General features: G+C 31.9%; 5 protein-coding genes across 6 annotated transcripts; 1 reads left to right on the forward strand and 4 right to left on the reverse strand.

Annotated features, from left to right (window-relative positions):
* Window positions 1-204: 204 nt before the first annotated feature.
* Window positions 205-922, reverse strand: LOC133671371 (histone H2B-like). The gene has a single exon (XM_062092117.1). The coding sequence runs from the start codon at window positions 838-840 to the stop codon at window positions 394-396; it is 447 nt and encodes a 148-aa protein (XP_061948101.1). The 5' UTR covers window positions 841-922; the 3' UTR covers window positions 205-393.
* Window positions 923-4,858: 3,936 nt separating this feature from the next.
* Window positions 4,859-11,323, reverse strand: LOC133671369 (uncharacterized). Of its 2 annotated transcripts, none has more exons than XM_062092115.1 (12): window positions 11,083-11,323; window positions 10,870-11,010; window positions 10,685-10,744; window positions 9,279-9,408; window positions 8,486-8,715; window positions 8,257-8,349; window positions 8,108-8,179; window positions 7,091-7,123; window positions 6,293-6,433; window positions 5,952-6,008; window positions 5,264-5,359; window positions 4,859-5,199 (listed from the first exon to the last, which is right to left on the reverse strand). In XM_062092115.1, exons 1-12 carry the CDS (start codon window positions 11,176-11,178, stop codon window positions 5,140-5,142), a joined length of 1,209 nt encoding a protein of 402 aa, XP_061948099.1. In that variant the 5' UTR covers window positions 11,179-11,323; the 3' UTR covers window positions 4,859-5,139. The 2 variants fall into 2 exon arrangements, with proteins under 2 accessions (XP_061948099.1, XP_061948100.1); XM_062092116.1 differs by having other exon boundaries at window positions 10,870-11,000; window positions 11,083-11,319.
* A 1,969-nt stretch (window positions 11,324-13,292) lies between these two features.
* Window positions 13,293-14,476, reverse strand: LOC133670581 (uncharacterized). Its single transcript, XM_062091103.1, has one exon. The coding sequence runs from the start codon at window positions 14,165-14,167 to the stop codon at window positions 13,391-13,393; it is 777 nt and encodes a 258-aa protein (XP_061947087.1). The 5' UTR covers window positions 14,168-14,476; the 3' UTR covers window positions 13,293-13,390.
* Window positions 14,477-18,345: 3,869 nt separating this feature from the next.
* LOC133670829 (putative UPF0481 protein At3g02645) lies at window positions 18,346-19,986 on the forward strand. The gene has a single exon (XM_062091430.1). It carries the CDS (start codon window positions 18,346-18,348, stop codon window positions 19,984-19,986), a length of 1,641 nt encoding a protein of 546 aa, XP_061947414.1.
* Window positions 19,987-22,707: 2,721 nt separating this feature from the next.
* LOC133671715 (protein RSI-1-like) lies at window positions 22,708-23,831 on the reverse strand. The gene is made up of 3 exons (XM_062092559.1): window positions 23,696-23,831; window positions 23,552-23,579; window positions 22,708-23,286 (listed from the first exon to the last, which is right to left on the reverse strand). Exons 1-3 carry the CDS (start codon window positions 23,771-23,773, stop codon window positions 23,105-23,107), a joined length of 288 nt encoding a protein of 95 aa, XP_061948543.1. The 5' UTR covers window positions 23,774-23,831; the 3' UTR covers window positions 22,708-23,104.
* Window positions 23,832-25,619: the final 1,788 nt, after the last annotated feature.

A 25,619-nucleotide genomic window follows, 5' to 3' on the forward strand; every position in this document is an offset into this window, starting at 1 on the left:
TTCCACAACTCCATCAACTGTCCCTTTTTCTTAAATATTCCTAGAGCTGATAAGACATCCATTTTCTTTTTGCTGTTGATCATCCTTTTTCACCCTAAGATTCCACAACTCCATCAACCGTCCCTTTTTCTTAAATATTCCTAGAGCTGATAGACATCCACTAACGCAAACAAAACAAGAAATTTTCTAGAGTTCGAACCATAATTGAACAGAGTTAACAATACTGCGACTACTGCTGTATTTCATTTCTACTATAGAAACATACAGATCAAGAGTAAACCCTAACCCTAGAGACATACTTGCATACTAGAGAAACAGAAAAAGAAAAAGAAAAGGAAAAAAAAAAAAAAGAGGCCCAATTAACTACATGAACAAAAGAAAGTACATAGCTAATCAAGAACTAGTGAACTTAGTGACAGCCTTAGTTCCCTCAGAAACAGCATGCTTAGCCAACTCTCCAGGCAAAACCAACCTGACAGCAGTCTGGATCTCCCTCGAGGTAATCGTGGGCTTCTTGTTATACCTAGCTAGTCTTGAGGATTCCTGAGCAAGCTTCTCGAAAATATCATTAATGAACGAATTCATGATACCCATCGCCTTGCTTGAAATCCCAATATCTGGATGAACTTGCTTCAGGACCTTGAAGATGTAGATCTTGTAGGTCTCTGTGCTCTTCTTCACCCTCTTCTTCTTCTTGTCTCCAGCTACTGCTGCTCCGCCTTCTTTTGGGAGCTTCTTGCCTGCCTTTGGCTTCTTCTCTGCAGGGGCTTTCTCTGCCACTGTCTTCTTCTCCTCCGCCGGCTTCTTCTCCGCTGGCTTTTTCTCTGCTCTTGGTGCCATTTTTTCTCGAAGGCGACGAAACCAGAGGAGGAGAGGCGAAGAGAGTTTTTTGTTGGAGATGACTTTTCGTGCTGTGATAGTATTGTTTCTTCACTTATATAATAGGAGGCGGGTAGTGTCCTTGTGTGATTGGTCGTTTCTTTTTTATATGGATTGATGACGTGGATGGTTTCGATCGTTGGATTAGAAAAGGGTAATTTATCAGTTGGCGGTATAGATTGTTTGATATAGTTCCATAGTAGTCGTTTAACACAGATTGCTGACATGGACGAAACAAGTGTAACGGAATTAATTATTTAAAGTTGAGTTTCGTATGAATTTTAATTTTAATTCTAATTCTTTTAACTTTTAACTAACGAGGGTGTTTGTTTTGTATTTAGAAAGTGATTAATTGGATGGGAGTTCTGGTGATTTTTTTTTTAAAGGTATAATTTTTTTAAAATACATATCATATTTTTAAAAGTTAAAAATACATACTTTTTATATGAATTTTATAAAAAAAAAGCTAAAACCATCTTTGAACCAAACATCCTCTAATAAGTGTTTAATAATAAGTAAAACGCAGGTTTAAAGACGTGGGATCCATATTAAATTATAGTTCAACCACATGCTAATGAAAAGCATGTCTTTAGTATTTGTTTGGTATTATGGTTAGAACTGTGTTTTGTTTCAACCATAATTTATATTCGTATAGTTAAACATTTAAACGTAGATTTTAAAAATGAATCTCACTAAAAATTAAGGTCACACTACTTGTTTTGCTAAAGCAAAAAATTGTTGCTTTTCATTGCCTATCACATTGTCACATGTGCAAAGTGAATAATCACTTTGACACTGTTTACATGAATAGTGCCAGGTGAATTATCACGTGGCACTGTCCACGTGAACAGTGTCAGGCTCTTATAATTAACGAGTCACTGTTCGCATGAATAGCGACTCCACTATTCATTAAACCGTACTCGATCCAGTAAAAAAAATCATTTTTTAATTGTGTTTTACTCGAAAAACTAATGTTTAATATGATTCAATGACACTACATAATTATATTAGAAAGAGATTGTATGATGACGTAGCATTTGCAGAATTTTATCGCAATTTCAATTTTATTCTTTATGATATTTTACCTGATATTGTTGCACACTCAGAAAACCATGAAAACTATAATTCTTGTCGGATAGATTTCACACATGATAAAATTGCACATAGTTTAATGAAATAATAAAAAATATTTTATATAAAGTATTGTTTATTTTATGATGTAATAACAGTAGCTAAATCTACAATATTTAAATTAAAAACCATCAATATTAATATATATATATATATATATATATATATATATATATTTTAATTATTTTATAACCTCAATTTGAAAAACACTCTTAACCAAACACATTAAACTACTTTTTGATCAACCTTAATTACAACCACAATTTTAACCAAACATATATTTTTCCAAACCAACCTCAACTAAAAATACTTTTTATAAAATAATTTTTTTCAAACCATAACCACAACAATTACCACAATACCAAACACGCTAAGTCCTGTAATCTCTTTTTCGCGTACAATCATGTGTGTTAGTGTTAGTGTAGAATTTTATTTTCAAGTAGTTAATATTAAATATATATTAATTGTTCAATGTCAGTATGGAAACAATTAATATCATATTTGGTAATTTCATGTTTAACCATAATTTTAATTAAATATTAATCACATGTTTTTGGTGAATAAACAGTTTCAACCATAAATTTCACCAAACACATAATTTACGTAAAGCAACCACACAAAAAAGTGTTTTTTCAAAAATTACCTTTATGAAACTACAAATACAAAAGCAACCATAATACCAAACATACTAGAATTTTTTCTTCCATCAAGATTTTGTAATAAAATTTGATTAGAATTTTTATTTAATTAAAAATTGAAAATCTAAACTTTTAATTTATAAATTCTAATTTATACTACATCTCTTATTGAAAAAAATGATTTTAGTTGTTTTTATTAAACATAATTTTAACTTACTTTTATCCTACACTATTTATAAAAAAATATTTTGAAATTATAACTTAAAAAAAAGAAGAATTATAAGTCAAAACCAAATGAATACTAAGATCATCTTCGCGAAATCCTAAAATGATCAAGAAGTATTTATTTCTCAAGTACTTTTTGTGATTTGTATATTGAACTATGATTAAGTAACTTACGCTCTTCTTAAACTCTTAACTCAACTTGATATGGCCTGTGATAAAAGGTCATATGTTAAAGTTAGGTCCAACTATGTAGTTGTGTTAATTATTTTTTAAAAATAAAATATGTTTTAAACCTGATTTGTTATTTTATTTTATCTTAATTAACACTAAACCAATTCTAAAAAGAAATTAACGCTAAACCAAATACTTAAGAATAGATCATCCATTAAAAATTCGCCCAAAATATGAAAGCTAAAACAAAGAGAGGGGAATTTTTGTTAATGGAATCCAATCTAAACATATACCAATACTCGAATGATTTCATCTTGGGTATATCAATTTGAATTTTTATAACAAAAAAATTAAATTCAGATTAAACTCGGATTTGTCATAAGTTGACGCTGTCGACCGAACCTCTCCCTGGCCCAACCAAAACTATCTTCTCCTAGTCCATCAGTGTTCAGACCTCTAACACAAAACCCAACTGAACCTTCAATGTCAAGTCCAACCCAGTTGAAAAACATATAAGAGAAAAGGGGGGAATCCACCGACCAAATGCCTACACGCTTACCTTAATTTTCAAGTTACAGAACCAATGCATGCATTTCAAAATTCAAACGCCATCCTAGTACAAGCCACTCTACTTCTGTTATAACCACCGTATTATTCCTCCACATTTACATCGTAGGTTAAGCTCCTGTATAGAAGTGCAACACAGACAGGTGTTGGCGAAAATTCTTTTTTTCTTTTTTCCTTTTTCTTTTTAAATTCATTTTTTCTATATTTTTGAATTATAAAAAATAAATTTTAAAAATAAAAAAACATTAATTTAATATATTTTTAAAAAAACATTTTGAAAAACAATTAAAATTATATTTTAAAAAACAACCTCAATAACTCCTGACTTTGCAATGATTAACAATGAAGAGACGACATCTCCTGACATCATGAATCATGAAGGATACTTTGTCAACAGGTTTGCCACCTTATTCTCGTGGATTTGCAACCCACTCTCTCTCTCTCTCTCTCTCTCTCTCTCTCTATATATATATATATATATATATAAATAGCAAGGATATCGAAGGAGCAACCCCCATTAACAACAAATCTACATATACTAAAAAAAACTCAACCCATCACCGATACACAAAGTCTCTACTTGCACTCTATTTTCTTACTTCTCTTTCTTATATTTAGAAAAGCGGTGTGTATTTTTAAAAAATTTAAATTTTTTATGGTAAAAAAATAATTTTTTTATATATTTTAAATCGTTTTGATGAACTAAACTTAAAAATAATTTTTTTAAAAATAAAAAAAATATTATTTTAATATATTTCAATAAAAAAAATATTTTAAAAAATAACAGCCAGAAAAAACTATTAGAAAGTCTGTTTTACAGACGACACCAACCTGCCCTCGTCAGCCAATCCGAAAAGCCCAAATTCATCTTAAGTTTTTCAGAGATTTCATCACTTTCTAAGTTATAACGTAGTGAAATTACTAATTAAAAATGAAGGTCTTCAAAGCCACATCCTAAATGTTACATTTGGAATACAATAAATACGTGTAAATCAAACGTTATCTATATTTTGTTTTGTTCCCCAATACCAAACAGGAATAGGAACAAAATTTATGTATATTCCATCATCTTGCCCCTGGCATCAGTCTTAAATGTATGAGTTTTGAAAAAGTAACAAATGGTAACTCATGTTGTGCTAACTAGTGATATTTCATTGTCACAATCCAATCTGATCTTCTGTTTTCCCGACCATATTCGTAACAATTTCCAGCCTTTCAAGATAATTTACATCACATTCTAAAATCAGTTTAAGAACAGATATAACTTTATGAAATTCATCGCTGAAGACCATCCTCGAAATGTAACTGTACAAGGTCCTTGTTTCCTAGTCTTGCAGATTTTCATAACTAATTTATGGAGAAATTTTGAACTGTCTGGCAAACATGTTAGCTAATATTTTGACATGAAATTGACTAACTTCATAAGACCTGCTACTGACTTGCAGACAATTAATGTTGAAAGCGAAGATGACAGATATGCTTAGGCATGACTTAGCTGATAAGAGTTAAAAAGGAATATGTTTCTGGTCTAAGCAGCTGGAACTCCATTGAAGCTCGACTCATCCAACATCTCAACTACAGGAGCAAACTGCACAGGAAGAAAAGTAAGAAAGAGAGAGACTAACCAATTGTTCATAAACATATAAACTGACCTCATCATCCTCTTCGAAGTATATGCCATCAACTGTGCTATTCTGCTGGAACTCCCATCCCAGAATATTCTCAAGTAGTTCTTTCAGTTTCCTAGTCTGCAAGAGTTGGAACATTAAAGTGCAAAATCTTCCATTCATTCATCCAACACCAGATCATCCATTTCAATGAAATTTAGAAGTGGTGAATACTAAATGAAACTATAGATTGCAATAAATTGATTTCTAATCAAATGAAGCCTATCCAGGAGCACACATTAATCTAAGATTCCAATCCATAAGTAAAGATCTGAAACATTCTAGCAGATGGTCAAAAAAGATATGATATAGTGCTTTTTTCATGCAAAAGGAAGAGAATTTGGTATCATGCCAAATATGCATGACAATTAAACATCACAGAAAAAAGTAAAGAATTTGTGATGGACATCATCCTTATATTAGTGGGAGAAGAACAGGATAGAACTGCAAGCATGAGCATGTGAATCTGTGGCTTTCACAACTCGCATAAAAAGAGAGGTTCACAGTCAACAACCAAGAATCATAACTATAAGAAGTTCCTAAAATAAAGAAGACCAATTTAGTTTTTCTGAAAAAAATGTTTCAAAATAGAACTTTGAGATATAAAATATGCAGTTTACATGTAAAAGAAAAGAGCAAATTGACTATGAACAGATGAGTTTAATGTACAAACCCATGTCAAAAGATCTCCATCCACCACAGTGGCATCTTGCACCAACAAAAAGAAATCCTGCAACCCATTTAGCCATAAATCAATCACTTGATCCTAACATAAGAATCAATATGTAATCTTTGCAACACGAATGATTTGAAATTGCTATAAGGTTTTCTTTTTCTTTCCGCGGCCTAGTTGTATAAGAAGTTGCATGGCAGGCAACCAATTATATGTAATGCCTAGGAACTTAATAAGGAGACAAGCAAATTTAAATCACCACAATCTAATTCAAATGTGAAAAGTCTCTTTTAAGTGGCAATTGAGCCTCATCAGTTGATAATTTTGGTGCAACGAACTACCTTGCAAAGTCGGTGCAAAAAGCTATCAGCAGAAAACCATGACTCGTCCAGCAATGATGATACTGCTATTCCTGCACCATCACTTTCTTTCCTATCTTTCTGAAGTCCATATTTCAGTTGATAGAAGATGACCTTGATGAACTGTGTGAAATTCATATGAGCCAGTACCAGTTAGAACAAAATCTACAGAACCAAAGGTGCATGTATAATGTATTAGCTTTCAACAACACAATAATGCATAAAAACTCAGGCATCAAAATATCAACACCAGAAAAGGATAAACACCAGGATCACCAAAAAAAAACCCAGATATACCAACAAGTTTTATCCAGTAAACCAAGCTTGCTGAGTGGATATAGTTAAATAATTGGAAATGTTGACTAGAGAACTTCAAAATGGTAATAAGAGTAAGGAGTTGGGGGAAGCAATGACAAAAAGGTCAAGGCATCAGGTTTCCAGAGTCAAGCAAGCAAATGATTAGAAAGTCCAGCACTATCATTATAAGGAAGGGGATAAAAATTAAGGTACCAAGGAGCATAAAAACCCATGTGATAATAAAAAAAAAGAATTTCAGATAAGATCACAGAAAAAGATTCAGGAATCTGAAACCCGGATGTTAAGGCCTCTTTAGTTGGGTTTATCTGCTAATAACATCACCTTCAGTTAACCTTTTCATTTTGGGCACTATTCAGTTACCTTTTCTTTTTGTGGTGGTATTCAGTTACCTAAATTTTAAAACCACCATGATCATGTAATAATATAAAGAAACACTCAAAACAATTACTGTCAGAATATTACCTTAGTAAAAAGATGACTCCTTGTACGAAAAGGCTGTAAAAAGAACAAAAGAGCACTGTCATTAGAATATAAATAATACAAAATCCAAAGCTGGAATGAACATCATTGAGGTGATATGTGTAAACTATGCACAGGATGAACTACAAGATAACCAAACACTTATAGAGCACCAAAAGTGAAAAAAGAAAGAAAAAAATGCTTTTAAAAGAATAACATACTATAACATTAGAGAAGATAAGGAGACAGAAAAAAAATGAAAAGAAACATTTTCAGTACTGAGCGACCAGTGCACTTTCACCATAAACTAACGACCTTAATTGTATTAAGGAATGGGGAGTAGTATATCATACTAAATCAGCAAGAAACTATAAAATACAAAGGAAAAATGTTTTTAAAAAAGTGATTTTAAATGAGAAATGCTCAGAAGATATTGCTGCTTGTAGTGCTGAACCAAACACCAAAGCATGTGCGATACTTGTTTCATTTTCATGTGACAGCCACTCAATGTATTGTGATGCACTAAATCGCTATATACGAGCACCTACTGTAGAAGATTAGCATCTAGGGAGACGTTTAACTGCACAAACTATGAGTGTGTATTTATTGTTCTGCTATTGCTCTTGAATATATGCCTTGTTCAATCTAATCAACACCTCTTTGAATTTGGGCACAAGCCATAATTTTCAATTATTGAAAGCAAAAACATAGCAAGAAAAACTTCGTTCATGAAAGAATACAATCATTGGATTCAGCTCACAGGATATGATATGGAGCAGAAGAAAGAACAGTGTCAAAGAAAGTTCAAAGGAGAACATGTGCGCACAAAGAAGAATAACATAAAGGCATAGTGGGAAGAGTAGTGGTGAAAAACATCATGATCTTAATATGTGGATGAGAAAGTGCCACATGCATAATTAAATAAAGCATTGATTTTCTAAGTTTCAAAGTATTGAGAGCAAATTATATCTCAAACTAATATTTTACTATCAAGGGAAACTGAAACAAATCATTACTTACAGCTTCAATGCAACTCAGTAGAAGGCTAACCAAAGATTTCCACTGAAAAAATGCTTCAAGTGATTGCCCCATCTGCAGAGTTTTTTGAATGCCATAAAGATATGATATCATCGATCAATGTGCGAAATGCAGGATTCATCTGTGCATACCAGAAATGCAATATAAGCAAATTGCAGCTCCCCTAGAAGTAAGTCTTCGGAACCTCCGTAGTCTTTAATCAAAACACTTTCTAGTAATTCAGTCTGGTAACAGGAAAACAAGAAGAAGAAGAAGAAGAAGAAGAAGAAGAAGAAGAAGAAGAAAGAAAGAAAGAAAAAAGTTAATCTAAATTATAAAATGTCAAAGATAATTCAGAAGCCATACATACCAATACTTTACCTTGTCAAGATTCAAAGAAGTAAGTTCTTTCCCCTCCATTCCTCTGCGTTTAATAACACGTGGGATTGTAGTGTAATAACATCCTCTCTTCTTGGACTGATCAACTGATGTAGATGCTGAGAACTTACCAGTCCCCAATTGTGCATCTAGAGCTCTCTCGATTGATGTTTTAGGACTGTTTTTATCCATTTCAGATTCACATGCAACCGTAATTTCTCCCCCAATGGGTTCTGTGAATTCAACGAGCAATTCAACATAAACAAGTTGTGAGGAACTTGCTATCAGGAGAGGCACACTATGTATTTCAAATATGCTAGCAGAGTCATAGTATTTCATAGACAGATGAAAACCTTTGTTCTATTAAAAATAAGTGACTAATGCATATTCTTACATGATTTACATGCTTCAAGCTCTCTACATCAATTACTAGCCAAGGAGCTAAAACTAACATTCACATCAACCAATACCCATATCCAGTGCTGAACTTTTCCTATCTAAATTAAAAAAAAAAAATGGAAATGTGATGTGACCAGTCAATGAACATAATATATCTACAAGAAAAAAAATATTTAAATTAATATAAACTATATATCTATGTGGATTCTCAAAAGCAAATTTAAAAAAGTAGAAGAACCAAATGTAAAATGAGAAAACAGCAGCAATTATAGAAGATGAAAATGAAGTGTTAAAAGCACCAAGCACTCAACCATGAGAAAGCAATCATGAAGAAATCCTACTAAGAGCTAACAACAGAGCTGTTTAAAATAAATAGCACTTCTAGTAGCTAAAATACCAATTCGTTTGATGATGGTCTTTGTGAGGTAACTAGACAATCGCTTCCATTCTCCATACTGGCTTGGCTTATAAGGACCAAGATATCTGTCAAACTCTAAACTTTTAACTGCTTGGCAAAATCTTTCTTCCTGGGCAGCAAAAAAGGAGAGAAAAAACATAAACCAAAATGAAGCCAGCACTATGCACACCAAGCAAATGTATAGATTGAATACTGTCCTCAAAAAAGTAAAGTTTTGAACAGGAACTTCCAAAAAAGGAAACCCAGGTCTGGAATTCTTGTTGTCTATCCATGGGTTAGAGTGAACTGAAAAGTATAGCTATAAATATTCATGTATCTATCAAATTAAAGGCAGGGTTGAAACTGTGCAGGTATGGGTAAATAAGTAAGATCCTTGTAGGAAACTAAACCATGCAAAAGCTCTCAGTTCCTATAACCATGTAGAATTGATTCTCCTTGCTAGTAATAGATAATTAAGTTTTCGTTAAAGTTATTGAGAAAGCACAAGCATTAACGTTATTGCAAAACCAAACACAAGTTAGGACATTATCTCGTGATGGGGAAATCATATTGTCAACCCAATTAGTCAATAATTTACATGTTAAAGCATTAACCAGTTCAATATATTATATCTTGGTTTAAATGAACGTTGATCTGACATTGTTTAACTATACATGCATAAAGCAAGTACACTTGCAAATAAAAAAGACCTTAAATGTTCCCCTCAGCAAGCAGCAAAAACCTTCAAATTGGAATTCTACAATTCCCAGCCACTTATCAACGTACAGATTTCCTTGGACCAGCTTCTAGAATAACTTGCCTTGTCTTGTCCAAAGTTTTCATATCCCAGGACACCTTTATAAAAGAAGAAACTAACCAAGACAACTAATGTAAGCTGGGGACCAAAACCACGACACTTTTTTCTCTTGCAGTAGACAAGTACAAAAATTTGAAGGAACAGATCAAAGGACACTGTCCAAGTAAATTGGGTGGAAATAAGAAATGGCCCACTATAACCACTAGAAGGAAAAATATAATCCCCAGCTCCAAGAGAATGATCATCAAAGAGTTCTAGAAAGGAAAGCCAGCCAACTACACTACAACTCGACTAAACCATCCTACTGTTAAAGCGATTGCGACTCATTAGCGAAAAAGTTTGACTCAGGTAATCATAATTTGGACAGTTTTTCCTTTTCCCCTCTTGATATTAGATGGAAGAAAAAAAAATGTAAAGAGCAATACATTCTTCCAATTAACAAGGCTTGTGTTACATATGTACCGCAAACCAAACAAGAAAAGAAAAAGTCACCACAAAGTTACCAGCATCACTAATTCTATTTTCACAACAAGTAACTCAAAAAATACAGTAAGAACATGCATATTCAAAAAGATAAATAAACACAAACCTCGTCTTCTGGAACCTTCACCAGCCTTTCCTCTTGTTGATTCCATTTACGAACAATAACCTGTTCATTAACCAAAAAAAATGAAAAGCAAAAACACAGTCATAATAAGAACAAATTTCAAAATTTAGCATTCAAAACAGAAATTAATAACAATAAAAATTCAATTAAATAAAAAGAAACCCTACCTCAGACGGAGCCGCATCAACGAAGAAGCCAACGATAGGGGAGAATTGCTTGCCGTCTTTACTAGAAGAACTGTAGTAAACAAAATGAGGACCAGGAGGTATCATTTTGATGCCTTTAAACGCTGGTCCCACTGTAAACATCTGCAATTTGTCGCAGTCAGTCACGATAGCATAAATTTTGAAATTCAACTAAACGGAGAAAATCTCTAGTACCTGAGTGTCAATGCCGACAAGAGTGTACTGAGGGACGTCGAGGAGGAGAAGTGTGGCTCCTTGCTTTACCAGCTCTAACGCCGTCTCTGGATCCATGGCTACCTATGTTTAAGAGATTGTTTTTAGTTTTCTGGTTTCTGGTTTCGGTTTAAGAGAAAGGAAGGAAGACGAGAGAGTGAAAGAGTGAGAGACGGACCAGGCGGTCGCTTTGCTGTTGTAGAAGTAGAATCCAGAAACATCGAGGGCCGTTTCGGGGTTTTAAATAGTTTGTGTTTGGTGAGTTTAGGAATCTTTGGGTTTGTAATTGTAATTTCAAAGACTTACGGGTGGCAAATGGCAATCTTTGGTTGGTTTTAGATAGGGGTGTCCATGGTTTTCGGGTTTAGATTTATAATTGAATCCAACTCCACTTCTAAACTCGAATTATTTGAACTTTTTTGGATTTGAGAAGGTTAAACATATTAAATTTAGCTAATTTTTTCTATATTATAAAAGACTAATTTTCATGGGATTATATTTAGAGGTGAGTATATTGTAGGCATCATTAGGTTTAATTTTCGTATCTTATAACTTTTTTATTAAATTCTTGATATCTTTTATTTCTTCCCAACGAAAAAACAATTTTTTTTTATTACATAAAAAAATCTAATAAAAAGCTCATTAACAAGAACTTTCAAGCCTAAAATTTCTAAATAAAATAAAAATAAATATTCAATACATAAATTATCAAATATAAAGTTAAAATAACTATAAGATATATGTGCTAGATCAAAGTTAATCATGTTTTAAAAATCTCAACCCATAATATCTATTCATTAGATTTTTTAACCTATTACCATTTGTAATATTTATATTATTTAATTTTAATGGGTTACGTCAGTTTAAATAATGCAAATATTATATATAAATCAGGTTTTCTTAACACCTCTTTTTTTAGTTAGTGTATAATGACATGAATGAATACACAAAAGAGTTTGGCTTAATAGATATTAAGTAAATATATTAATTTAGATAATTTTTAAAATTAATTTTTTATTTTTTATTTTTTTTATCTTGAGATAGTACCCAAAAGCTTCAATTACTTAAAAAAAAAAACTAAAAATACATTGCAAAATTAGAATTACTACTCAAAAAGTTTTTAATAAAAGTTTCTTTTAAAATTTTCAACTATAAGTCCGTTGATTCCAAAAAATAATGAGAAAAATTTCTCATAATTGCATGAGTCTATCTATATACAAATAATTTGCAATTTTTAAGAGAATATTGGCATTTTAATGAAAGATTTTTGCTCTTTTACTTAATTTTTTGGACTTAATGTCAACATTCATAACTTCTTTTAAATGTATCAAATTGATAATAGAGATGTGTTTTTACTATTATTTTAAAAAAATAATCTTAATTCATGCATATATATGATCCAAAAATACTCTTTATTATTGGGAAAAAAAAATGTTTCGTCTCGTCATGAAATGGCACCTTATTTTAATGTGAAAAAAATGTGTGTTAAATAAATGTTTAGTATAAACAAAGTAAGAGAAACGTTTTGCTCTATTCAATATTAAATAATAAACCATATAATTAATGCCCATTTTAATGATAGTGAATGCTTCAGACAAAAAATTAAAACAAAAGAAAAAACCAATATTGAAGGTCTAATTTACTGGCCTGTGACTATAAAACCTCACTTACTTAACTTCTTTATCACTAAATGCACATTACTTGAACTGCCAGAACAAAAATCTTTTTTTCTAGAGCACGAACATGCCTTCTTGCCAATCCACCATGCCCTCCAATGCAAATCCAAACTTTGATGAACGTCGATGGATAATTAACATTCGTCGAACACTCGACGAGGAGCTTGAAGATGACGCTGAAATTCCTGTCTGTATTTTCAATGTCCTTAAAATTCTAATGACAAGTTGCCCAGATTGCTATGTTCCACAGCAAGTTGCAAAACAGGAATTTTTAACATTTATTTCTTAGAATTTTTAACCCACTATCATTTATAATATATATATTGCTGCTGTCAGCAATTTCATTACACACACACACACACACAAGATTTGTGGGGCTAGCTTTAATCAGCCATAACAGGAATTCTGTTGATAATCTAAAATTTAATCGAAAATTAGAGACTACTCTGATTAAGAAAAACAAAATTGAATGCCTTGTTATTTATCTATGTTAAAATCATAACCTCCCCAAAATTTTAAACTTCCCCAAACATGGTTAACAACTTACAAAGAATCCTGAATAGTACGTTGCAACTATCAATGATGATTGACAGTTGCAATTCTCAAAAAAAAAATCAACATTGATAATAGTTTGTCCAATCTTCAAACTGATTCGCACCTGCAGTGAGCAATGGAAGTCGCAGCTGATCAGTCAAACAATAGCCTGAAGTTGATTCAGAGGCAGTCGCTGAAGTAGTGCAGTCACTACTGTTGTTAATGGAAATAACTTTGTCAGAACACGAGCTGAAATCAGAAGACTCAAGGAGATTCCATATAAGATCCACATCGAATTCGACTGGAAATTCCATACCATTATCAGTAGTTGAACCATCAGCATTCCAATATGAATCAGAATAATTAGCACCATTATCTCCTACAATGGCAGAATTCTGACCGATTTGATCACCACCCAAGCTAGATGAAGAATCATCTCGGGGTTTAGGCTCTAAAGCCAAAAAATCATTACACTTTGGCTCAACAGCTATGCTTATACCAAGATTCTCAGTTGCGTTATTCATCAGCTTATTCTTGGCCTGACCCAACAAACTTTCCAGGATATCTACAACATCCTGTAACTCTTCAACTGAAGTACTAGACTGCTCAATCTCCTCTAAAGAATCCCATAAAACCCCTCCAACGTTTCTCTTCTTGTTTTGCATTAGAGTATTAACATCACCCTCCAATGCCTTGATTTCTTCATAGAGGGAATTACTGGCTGACTTGATTCCTGCTTCGTATGCTACCGCTTCCGGGGCTGCTGTAAAATTGTCGAGGAACCTGTCGAAGACAGCATCAATGGAAGAGTGGCCAAAGGTATAAATTTTTTCTTTGGACCCAGTTGAGGAGACCATAATGGCAATTTGAGCATCACAAATCCTGCACAAATCTGCTGCTTTGTTGAAAAGACCTTGACGTCTTTTAGTAAAAGTAACAGACCTTTGCTCTGCTTTTCTCGCTTCGCCATTGGAATTTTTCTTGTTCTCCCCATGGTAAACTACTGCAGCTAGCCTTGATGGGTTCTTCTCTTACAGCAGAGTTCTTTTCTTGTAAGAACGTGTCTCCTTATATATAGAAGGAAACTGGAGACTATGCGGAGTGGAGCCCTTATCCTTGCAAGTAGAGGACTTCTTCCTTCCTTGAAGAAAGGGGATAAAAGTATAAAACCCTAGCTCTTATTGTACATGCAATCGACTAATTCGGTTCGATTTTCTCTATTAAAACTCTTAGGCTGCACATGTCCAGTCTTTACACGGTAAAGCTTTCTTTCTTTTTTCTTTTTTCATTATTTTCTTAATATTGTTTTTTCGAAATAACCGGTGTTTTTGTACCGTTTATAAATAATAAAAAATAATGACTATTTTTCAATATTGATTGCTCAAGCAGAGGATCGGTTGCGTATTTTTTTATTTATCAAGGTAAAAAATATTTATAAATGTATTTAAATTAAATAATCAATATATATATATATATATATGATATTAATACTAAAACATACATATTAAATAAAATAATTTACAATTAATGTTCACTGTTATTATTTTTCTGACCTAATTTTTCAGAATTATTCAATTTCTTAAACAAATGTGACAAGACTACTCACAACATCGCTAGACACACTCTCAAAACTAAAAAAATTCAACAAGACTTCTCACAACTTTCTAGTTTCTAAATTTCTTAATATAATTATTTATGTTATATATATTATTATTTTTTATTGTGTTTAGATCCAATTGTGTTGGGTATAGTTTTAAAAACTAACTCGATGAATCGTCTAGGGACTCGGCCTATCCGGGGTAAAACCAGGCCGGGTTTAAGAAAAAATAGGAAAAGTCAAAACCCGGGGTGACCCGGTTGACCCGGCAAGATTAAGTCAAACATTCAATTGCAACCCTTTGACTTTTTTTTTACTAAAACAACGTCGTTTTGATTTTTTAAAAAATCAAAATTGACCTGAGCGACCTGGTGACCTGGTCAAAACTCGGAACCCGAGCCTTAGACCATATCGGGTTTAAAAACTTTGTTAGGTCTGATGTCAGGACCCAAGATTCATAGGTTTCTTAATATAATTATTTGTGTTATAAATATTATCATTTTTTTTATAATTCAGAATATTTATAAAAATATTATTATTTGTGTTATAAATATTATTATTTTTATTATAATTAATAGTCTTAATATTAAAAATAGTATTATTTGTGTTGTAGATAGTATTGTTTTTATCATATTTTTCTTAGGTTCTGCATCAAGCCCTAAGGATATTGGGTCATTTGTCAGGACAAATCCTTTTATTATATAAAAAAAAATCTAACATGAAGTTTATTAACAAGAATTTGGAGTCTAAAATTTCAAAATAAAATAAAAATAAATGTTCAAATCATAAATTATCGAATATAAAGTTAAAATGACCATAGGATATATGGGTTGAGTCGAGTTAATCAGGTTTTAAAAATCTTGGCCCATGACATTTATTTCTTAAAATTTTTAACCCACTATCATATATATATATATATATATATATATATATATATATATATATATATATATATATATATATAATCTGACTTTGATGGGTTAGGCTTAACACCCCTGCCTTTAGTTAGTATTAGTTAGGTGGCATGTGCTACGCCGCGGGCCAACCTTTTATTTTCATAAAAAATAAAAAAAATATAAGTCAAAAGGTGTTGGGTTTGGTTGCAACATTAGATCTAAGAGCTTTGAGTTTGGCTGTAACACCAGACCCAACAATAATATTTAACTTGTCTGCTCAAATTTTAATATTTTTTAAAAAATTGGTTTTCTTCAATACTAATAATAGTATTTAATTTTTTTTTATTAATTATAATAATAACAATAAGAATAATAATTTTTATTTTTACCTTTCAAATCAAATCCAAGGTTGTTTTTCAATATTGATAATAATTTTTTTTTCCAAATTTATTAATTATTTTATAAATAATATTAATTATAATAAAAAATAATATTTTTAATACAAATAATAATATTTTTAATATTAATACTATTAATTATAATGAAAAAATAACAATATTTATAACATAAATAATAATATTTAGAAACCTAAGACTAAGAACCTTGAGTCCTGATGCTAGATCCAAGAGAATTGGGTCATGACTCAGGACCTAAGAGAATTGGATCCGGAGACAGGACCCAAGCGAAATGGGTCATGATGCAGTACCCAAAAGAATTGAGTTCGGGGCAGGACCAAAGTGAAATGGGTCCTAATGCAAGACCCATTAACCTTGGGTCTTGTTTGATGACCCATTACCCTTGGGTCCTGATACATGACTAGAATTGGGTCCGGATTAAAGACCCATTAATCTTGGGTCCTAATGCAAAACCTAAGAGAATTGGACCCTAACGCTGGACCCAACCGAGTTAGGTCTTGACACGGAACCTAAGAAAATTGAATCTGGATCTAGTGCTTTTAGGTCCCCAAACTTTCCCCAATAGAACCCAACTCTAATAGGTCCTGCTAAGGGCAGGACTCAGCACATAATTTATTAATGTATTTAATAATATTTATAATTTAAAACTACTAAATAAAAAATCTAAAGATAATTAAACATTGATAAAACTTTGAATCTCATGTTATAAAATTAAAATATCTTTTATTACACAAAATAATATTATATTATAATATTTATAAACTATTTTTTAATGGATTTATTGTCCAAAAATTCTCCTATATAATACAAATGTATAAAGTATATAATGTGAATAAAAAATTTATTGAGAGCTCCATCAAATTTAATACAATAATATTAGAGAAAAAAATTAAAAAGTTGCAAATTTTTTCAAATAATTTTTGAAACACAAAAACAAACATAATTTAATAACAAAATTCAACACAACATTAAATGAGAAAAAAAATTATGATTACCCAACTTTTAAACAATATAAAAAAAACTCCCATCAATTTATTTCTTATTTACTGTATGAGAAAAAATTACATGAGAGGAAAGAAAAAAATTAAAAGCATTGGGTCCTGTTAGGGGCAGGACCCAAGGTTGATGGGTTCAATAACAACAGGACTCAAAGCTGATGGGTCCGGCTGCGGTTGGACCCAAAGCTATTTTGAGTCCTTCTAAAGAAAGAACCCACCTCGAATGGGTCCTGTAGGGCAGGATCCAATTTAATATATTCTCATTGAATTTGACTGTGCAGTCAGACTCAATCTCAATATATTTAAAAATAAAATCAAAAATATTAATTTGAAGTAAAAAAATAAAAATTCAAATTCAAATTTTTTTTAAAATATTTTTGAAACGTACAAACATGCTTTAATAAGAAAATTAAACTCAACCTGAAATGAAAAAAATTTATCATCACCTAACTTTTTTATAATATAAAAAAACACATTAATTTATTTTTTATTTACAATATAAAAAAATCAATAAGAGAAAAGAAAAAAAATTCAAGAGGAAAAAAAATATCATCGTGTTTGGAGTTGGGCATTGACACGTTCTAGCCTGACTTAGAGTTGGGCGCGGGCATGCCATGGTCCAACATGAAGTTGGACACCAAGAAAAAGATAACTTCATTTTAGAGTGTGCCTTTCATGTGTTGACTTATAAATGGGGGAGGTTTTAGGAACCAATGACCCATTAATAATAAAGATGTGTTTTTAATATTTTTTAAATAATCTTAATTCATGCATATGATCCAAAAATAATCTTCATTGTTGGAAAAAAAAAATATAAAAATGTTTCTCCTCGTCATGAAATGGCACCTAATTTTAATGTGAAAAAATGTGTGTTAAATAAATGTTTAGTATAAACAAAGTAAGAGAAACGTTTTGCTTTTCAATATTAAATAATAAACCATATAATTAATGCCCCCTTTAATGATAGTGAATGCTTCAGACAAAAAATTAAAACAAAAGAAAAAACCAATATTTAAGGTCTAATTTACTGGCCTGTGACTATAAAACCTCACTTACTTAACTTCTTTATCACTAAATGCACATTACTTGAACTGCCAGAACAAAAATCTTTTTTTCTAGAGCACGAACATGTCTTCTTGCCAATCCACCATGCCCTCCAATGCAAATCCAAACTTTGATGAACGTCGATGGATAATTAACATTCGTCGAACACTCGACGAGGAGCTTGAAGATGACACTGAAATTCCTGTCTGTATTTTCAATGTCCTTAAAATTCTAATGACAAGTTGCCCAGATTGCTATGTTCCACAGCAAGTTGCAATAGGTCCATACCATTACTGGCGTCCGGAGCTCTATGAGATGGAGAGGTACAAGCTCGCCGCGGCAAAAAGAGCTCAGAAACGCCTCGAAAGCCTCAAGTTTTCACACATTGTTGATAACTTGATCAACCTTGAGTTGAAGATCCGAGCTTGTTATCATAAGTTCTTAGATTTTAGTAATGAGACTTTAGCCTGGATGATGGCCATTGATGCGTCATTCTTGCTTGAATTCCTACAAATTTATGCCATCAAAGAAGGGATCGCTTTCACTGGAGTCTCCTCAAGAATGTCACATTTGTTTGATTATGCAGGGAGAAAATCAGGCCACAACGCAATTCTCAGAGATATGGTAATGCTTGAGAACCAAATCCCATTATTTGTGTTGAGAAAAATTCTTGAAGTTCAATTGTCATCGTTAGAGATGGCTGATGATACGCTAGTCTTAATGCTGGTTGGATTTTATAAGGAGATTTCCCCATTTAAGACGTTGGAGGACATTCCCAAGATCAATATTTCTCAATGTGCCCACTTGCTAGACTATTTGTATGACATTATTGTGCCCAATATTGAAGCACCAGAAGAGATGAATGAGGCTGACGATCAGCTTGATGCAATGCAAGGCAAATGTCTGTCATCCGAGAATTCAAACCTAATCTCAAGGCTAAGCGAAGGTCTGGTGCGTCTTCTCAAAATATTGCTATTTTCTAGACATGTTAAGGCCATGCTTAAATTGCCTTGGACAATCGTCTCTAACCTTCCTGGATGTTCAATCTTGAAACAACCTGTTGAATACCTTTTCTTCTCACAAGACAGAGAAGTCAAACCAGAGAATGAGAACCTGAACAATGAACATAACAAGCCTCCATTGGCAGAGGAGATTGCAATTCCTTGTGTCGCCGAACTGTTCAGATCCGGAATCAGTTTTGCACCGACAACAGGTAACATCCTAAGCATTAGTTTTGATGCCAAGACCGATACATTTTACCTTCCGATTATCAGTTTAGAAGTGAACACAGAGGTAGTCCTAAGAAACTTAGTAGCATATGAGGCTTCAAACGCGTCAGGACCATTGGTTTTTACGCGTTATACTGAATTAATGAATGGGATAATCGATACCGAAGAGGATGTGAAGCTGCTTAGAGAAAAAGGCATAATTTTGAACCGGTTAAAGAGTGATGAGGAGGTTGCCAACTTGTGGAATGGGATGAGCAAATCTATTAGACTTACTAAGGTTCCTTTCTTAGACAAAGTGATTGAAGATGTTAACAAGTTTTACAATGGACGATGGACAGTAAAAGGTGGTAGATTTATGAAGCAATATGTGTTTAGTTCTTGGCAGTTTCTTACATTGCTGGCTGCCATTTTTCTTTTGCTCTTGATGACATTGGAAGTCTTTTGCACTGTCTATAGATACACTCGAATACTTCATATGAGACCACCTAGAAACTAGTCATAGTTATGGTAATGTAGTTGCTAAACAAATTCAAGAATCTAAATCTACTGCAAATTTGTGATTGACTTGATCACATTCAGAAGCAGGTCCACCAGGTGGGGTGGAAATTCTTGACTCAAGGATGGGTTAAATTGAATGTGGATGGATGAGCAAGGGAAATCCAGGTCAAGCTGGGGCAGGGGGTTTAATCCAGGATGAATTTGGGTCTTGAATAAAAGAATTTGCAATTAATTCGGGACTATATTCTTCAGTTAGAGCAGAGCTATGAGCGGTGGTACCAGGTCTCGAATCGGCATGGATGTTGGGATTTCTGAAGGTTATCCTAGAACCTGACTCCAAACTGGTGGTTCAGCTCATCATGCAGGTGTCTATTACAGTGGAATCAAATTACTCACTCATCGCCAAACCAAAGGAGCTGCTAGATCGTGAGTGGAAGATCAAAGTCCAATATGTCTACCGCGAGGCAAATCAAGCAACAGATTGGTTAGCAAAGTTTATTTTGTCTATGAATTCTCTTGATAGGAGCAATTGAATTCTAAATGACACTCCGGAAAATAGCAATGGACAGAATTTCGTCGCTAATTATGTCTGTAATTAGTGACGGACTAAGTCTGTCGCTAATATCTGTAGCCAATTCTCATTTCTTGTAGGGTTTTCCTAGTTCTTATTTAGTGTTTCAGAGTATATTTTGCCCAATCAAACAAACTTCATGCATCATAATGATTCGTGCAAGATCGTGCATTTTACATGTTATGTTGACCAGCCCATCATCCTCAACGTCTTGAAAAAATACCCTCCCAACTACGTCACCAAAAATCTCGTTTCCCATGTCATGCAAAACCATTTTCCCTTTGTGAGAAATAAAGCCATTTGCCATCCATAGTGCTATTAGCATGCCCTTCTCCATGACAAAATCTTTCGGGAATACAGAGCAGAAGGCAGAGCATTGCTTCAAAGTGTGAAGAGTGATGAAAGTCATTTGACTTAAAACGTGTACAAACTTGTATAAATTTATATTTAATTTTTATCATATAAATAAGGATGATGAGATTCGAACTCGTGAGTGCTTGGTCATCAAGGTTTTGATATCATATTAAAAAATCATCTTAACCCAATAGTTTAAACTGTTAAGTAAGATCTTAAAATATAATTTACATTATTATCTAATATGTTTAACTTGGATAAACCTGTTTTAAAGCCAGTTCAGTCAATTCCAAGAAATGTTTTAATATAATTTTTTTTCCCATAATTCCTTTCAATGTTCATAAACTATTAGCCAAGATAAACAGATGTTATCCTGTTACCACCTCTAATGACTTTACCAACAACTAAACTAGTTAGAACCCACATTTTTCTTAGTTAGATAAATAAAAATTATTTATTTAATTTAGAAAAATATTTTTTATGGTGTTTTTATATGCTTTTCCTATTTAGTATAAAAAATCAAATATTGAAATTTATGAATTTATTTTTTCTAGTTTGTTTAGGTTGTATTTTAAGTTTATTTAAAGAGTTGTAAATTATTTTTTTTTAAAAAAAATACTAGGTGTGGTGAATTATTGAGAAATAAAATTTTAAATTAGAATTTTTGTGTGATTACTCTATTTAATAGAATTTTATGATGTTTGTTATTGTTGTCTTTCTTGTATTATTTTTATCTATCAATTAGTATCAGAGCTTTATGATTTCTAATTATTAGTTGTTGTGTGATGTTGAACTACTATAAATGAAAGAGATGGTCGCAAAACAAGACATGATCTCGTTGAATGGGATGAGGTGTTTTTTCTTTGAGAATGAGACATTTAGAAATTGATGATAAAAAACATGTAAAGACAAATTGTAAAATTAACATGTTAACCGGTGGAGATAAGGATCTCAAGGAATCGTGAAAAAAGTGATCTTAGATACATAATTAATTTTAAAAATCTATTTTAGATGCATGAATGTTGGTATCATGCATTAAATCCAAAAAATGGGTCTCAATTTCACATGAAAAAGCGAGCAATGAAAGCGTTGTGGTTTGTGGTTTGGTTTTTTGTTTGCTTTCGTTATGTTAGTTATCATGGTTTTTATTACTCCTGTTGTTTTGTAATGCTGTAGCTAGCAAGAACGTTGTCGTGTTGTGCTTGGCTTTTAGAACAAACTTGGGAGTTATTGAATTAATTATTTTTATTAAAATATTTTTTTTTATTTTACTTTTTAGAATTGATTTCATTGAGTTTGATCCTGTCAACTAAATCACTAAAACTCCACTAGATCAATTAATTTTTACTTTATCAATTTCTTTAATAATTTAACTCAGATTAAATTTTAGATCTTAAATTTCTCAAATGAACTTAGACAATTCTCTTGTTGTTTTTCACTTGGTACGTAGTTACACAAACACACACAAACAAAACCTAAGAGGGTGCTAAGTGATTCAATGTGTTCTTGGAGAAGAATCACTATAGATTACAGCAGTGATATTTTTTTTCTAAGGACTTTTTCATTTGATTTTTCAATATTTTTTTTTGTTTGGTTCTTTAACTTTGTATTGATTTAGGATTAATCTTGGTAATTTATTTTTTAGAATTGAATGTAACACGGTTAAAAATTATTATTTCAACTTAAAAAAAAAATTTAAGTTCACTTGAATTAACCTGGATATTAACCTATCCAACATGTATCTTGTATCGAATAGGGTTTAGTAACTATGGATGCATGCATCATACTCACACATTAAGATAACTTAATTTTTATAATTTTCTTGAACAAATCATTGCTTACATTAATATTATGAGCATATTTAAGGAAAGTTGGCTTGATAAAATCAAATTGATTCCCTAACCTTGACCATTGTACGGACTAAAAGGAGTTTACAAGCTATTTTGCCTCTCCCTTGGAACAAAATTAACCGTAGATTATAATGCCCACTTTCTCTATAGAGAAGGAGTTTGCATCAATGTGGTAGCCCGGGCCGGCTTGAGAAATATGGCATCTAAAGAATAGATTGCCTAAAGAGAGAAATAATCCATGCCTGCCAAAGTGATTAAGAAAATGAGAATGGGATTCTAGGCGTCTATTTTTATTGTCTTTAGTTTTTGATCGAAGGTAGCTAACTAGCTAAGCCTCGAGGTCAAGGGCACTTGGGTCTTCCTTCCTTGGTCTTCCAGTTATTGTAGCAAGGGCATGTTTCCTTGTTGCCATAAGTCCCAGGAGGAACACAGAGGCATGTCGCACAGCATTTCAGACAGAAGAACATGCATGGCTTCTTGTGTGATGTTGCTGAGCAGCGGTAATTACATCTTGGTTTGCATTCTGTAATGTCAAAATAAGTAAATTAATAAATGATTTCACACTCTTGATTTGCTACTTATGTACCTGGTGCTTGCCGGGGAGATGAGTGAAGTAGCTTCCTTTCGATATTTATAAACAATTATCGAGTGACTAATAGACATTATTCCTTACAACTTCAAATGTTTTTACCAACTAAACTAGTTAGAATCCACATTTCTCTTAGGTTTTAGGCTTGTTTAAAAGGAAAGAAAAAACCCAAGAGAGCAAGCATAATATATATATATACCTGAAGGACGGAGCTTGGCGCCATGGATCTGTTAAAAGATTCAGAAAGAAAAAGGAGATTAGAGCTAGCTCTTTTACCAGAGTACTGGTGACAACTTTTGTAAGCAGAGAAAGCTAGCACATGCATATATGTAAATTTACATACCTCAGCCACGTTAGAAAATGTAATTAGAAGACAGAGAGAAAGGACCACCAAGAGGGAATGGCGACTGAGGCTAGCCATGGTGCTCCCTTGTCTCTCTCTCTCTCTCTTTCTATATTCTAATAGGGTTTTCTTTTTCTTTGACAGAGATTGATTTTTATTTTCCATGGGGATTGTGGGTTCTTATTTATAGGGATTTCTTTGGGATGACATTAAGGCGTGAATGCTGGGATCAGGCATTAAATCCAAAAAAAATGGGTCTCATTGTCACATGCAAAAGTGAGCAACGAAAGCGCCGTAGTTTGTGGTTTCGTTTTTTCTTCGCTTTTGTCAACTTTGTTTTGTAATGCTATAGGTAGCAATAATGTTGCCGTATTGAATTTGGATTGATTGGTATTTTTATTGAATCACAGCGGTTTTGTTTTTTGCTTTTTATTTTTTAAAATTTATTTAAATGAGTTTAATCAGATCAACTATATTACTAAAACTCGACTAAATCAACTAAGTTTTATACAACAATATTTTTTTTTAGTTTAATTTGAAACCCAACTTCATATACCAAGCTATATATAGAAGATGGCAAACCAAATTTAATAATTATTAGAAGCAACTCTCACATGTTTTTCACTTTGTGGTTGAAAACAGATATATGTCGTGGATATTTTATACTCTTTTTGTATAATTATCAAAGATTTATGGTGTTTTAATGGAATGTTACTTAAAGAACTCAAATGTTTAGGTTAAGTAGTTTGGCACGACAAGGAGAAACGTGCCTTAGTTTTATAATTATTATTAAAAAAAAAAAAAGAGTAAGAGGGCTAGTGATTTACCATGTCATATGCATATGAAAGCAAACTACTTTTTTTATATATAATTGATTTTTGATTTGATATTTCAAGTCGGTTTGTTTAGATAATTCGATTATTTAATTGTTTTGCTTACCCTTACCTTGAATAATAGCACTACTCCTAGTATTTAGTATATATATAAAAAAAAAAACTAAGAGAGCTCATTTTCATACACTCATATTTTATTGTGAATTTGTACATTGAAATGATCATTTTTTTTCTAAAAAAAAATCCAATAATTCTTTTTAGGGGTAATATTGTTTTTCTTTTATGGTTTATTAGTCATTATCAAATTGATTGAGAAAAATTAATTTTTATATTTTTTTTCAAATTAAAATAATTTATTTACCTTTAAAAGCAAAAACGTATAAGCATGTCCTTCAGAGACTTTTTCATCTTTTTATTATTCTAAGTACAATTAAAAGATTTAATCGCTCTTGGAATCACAATTTTTTAAAAGTGACTACAATAGGCCTTTTATCTTTTCCTTAAGGTTTTTTTTTTGGTGTTATAATCATGTTGACTATGGGATGATTTATTATTTTAATAAATATAAAATATTATTTTTAAAAAAAATGGTTGAAGTATTTTAGTAAATATAAAATATTATTTTTAAAAAGATGATCAGTGCGTGCTGAATAGAGATTGTTCGTGTATTTTGAGCAGTATGTGCAACCTTTTCTAGTGACCAAAAACATTCAACCACAATGTTATCTGAAGGGGCGAGTGGCGACGCATCTAATATGCTATTTGTTTTTATTTTAATTGTAGTTATTTTTTTAATTGCTCTTTATTTGTTTGGAATCATTTTTTATTGAGTTTTTTTTTCAATTTCATCCATTACTATTTGATTTTATTTGATTTTTATATCAAATATAGTTCTTATTCTTTTGATTGCTATTTCTTTTCTTAATTGAATTTGTTTTTCAATTTTATCCCTCGTCATCTGAATTCATTTTATTTTTATATCAAATTTGGTTCTTATTATTTTAATTAATTAATTTATTGCTTTGGATCCTTTTTTTGAAATTGGTTTTATTTTTTAATTTTATCTTTCAACATTGGAATGGTTGAAAATT

This window comes from Populus nigra, chromosome 13 (assembly GCF_951802175.1).
Source record: "Populus nigra chromosome 13, ddPopNigr1.1, whole genome shotgun sequence".
In the NCBI taxonomy this organism is placed as follows: domain Eukaryota; kingdom Viridiplantae; phylum Streptophyta; class Magnoliopsida; order Malpighiales; family Salicaceae; genus Populus; species Populus nigra.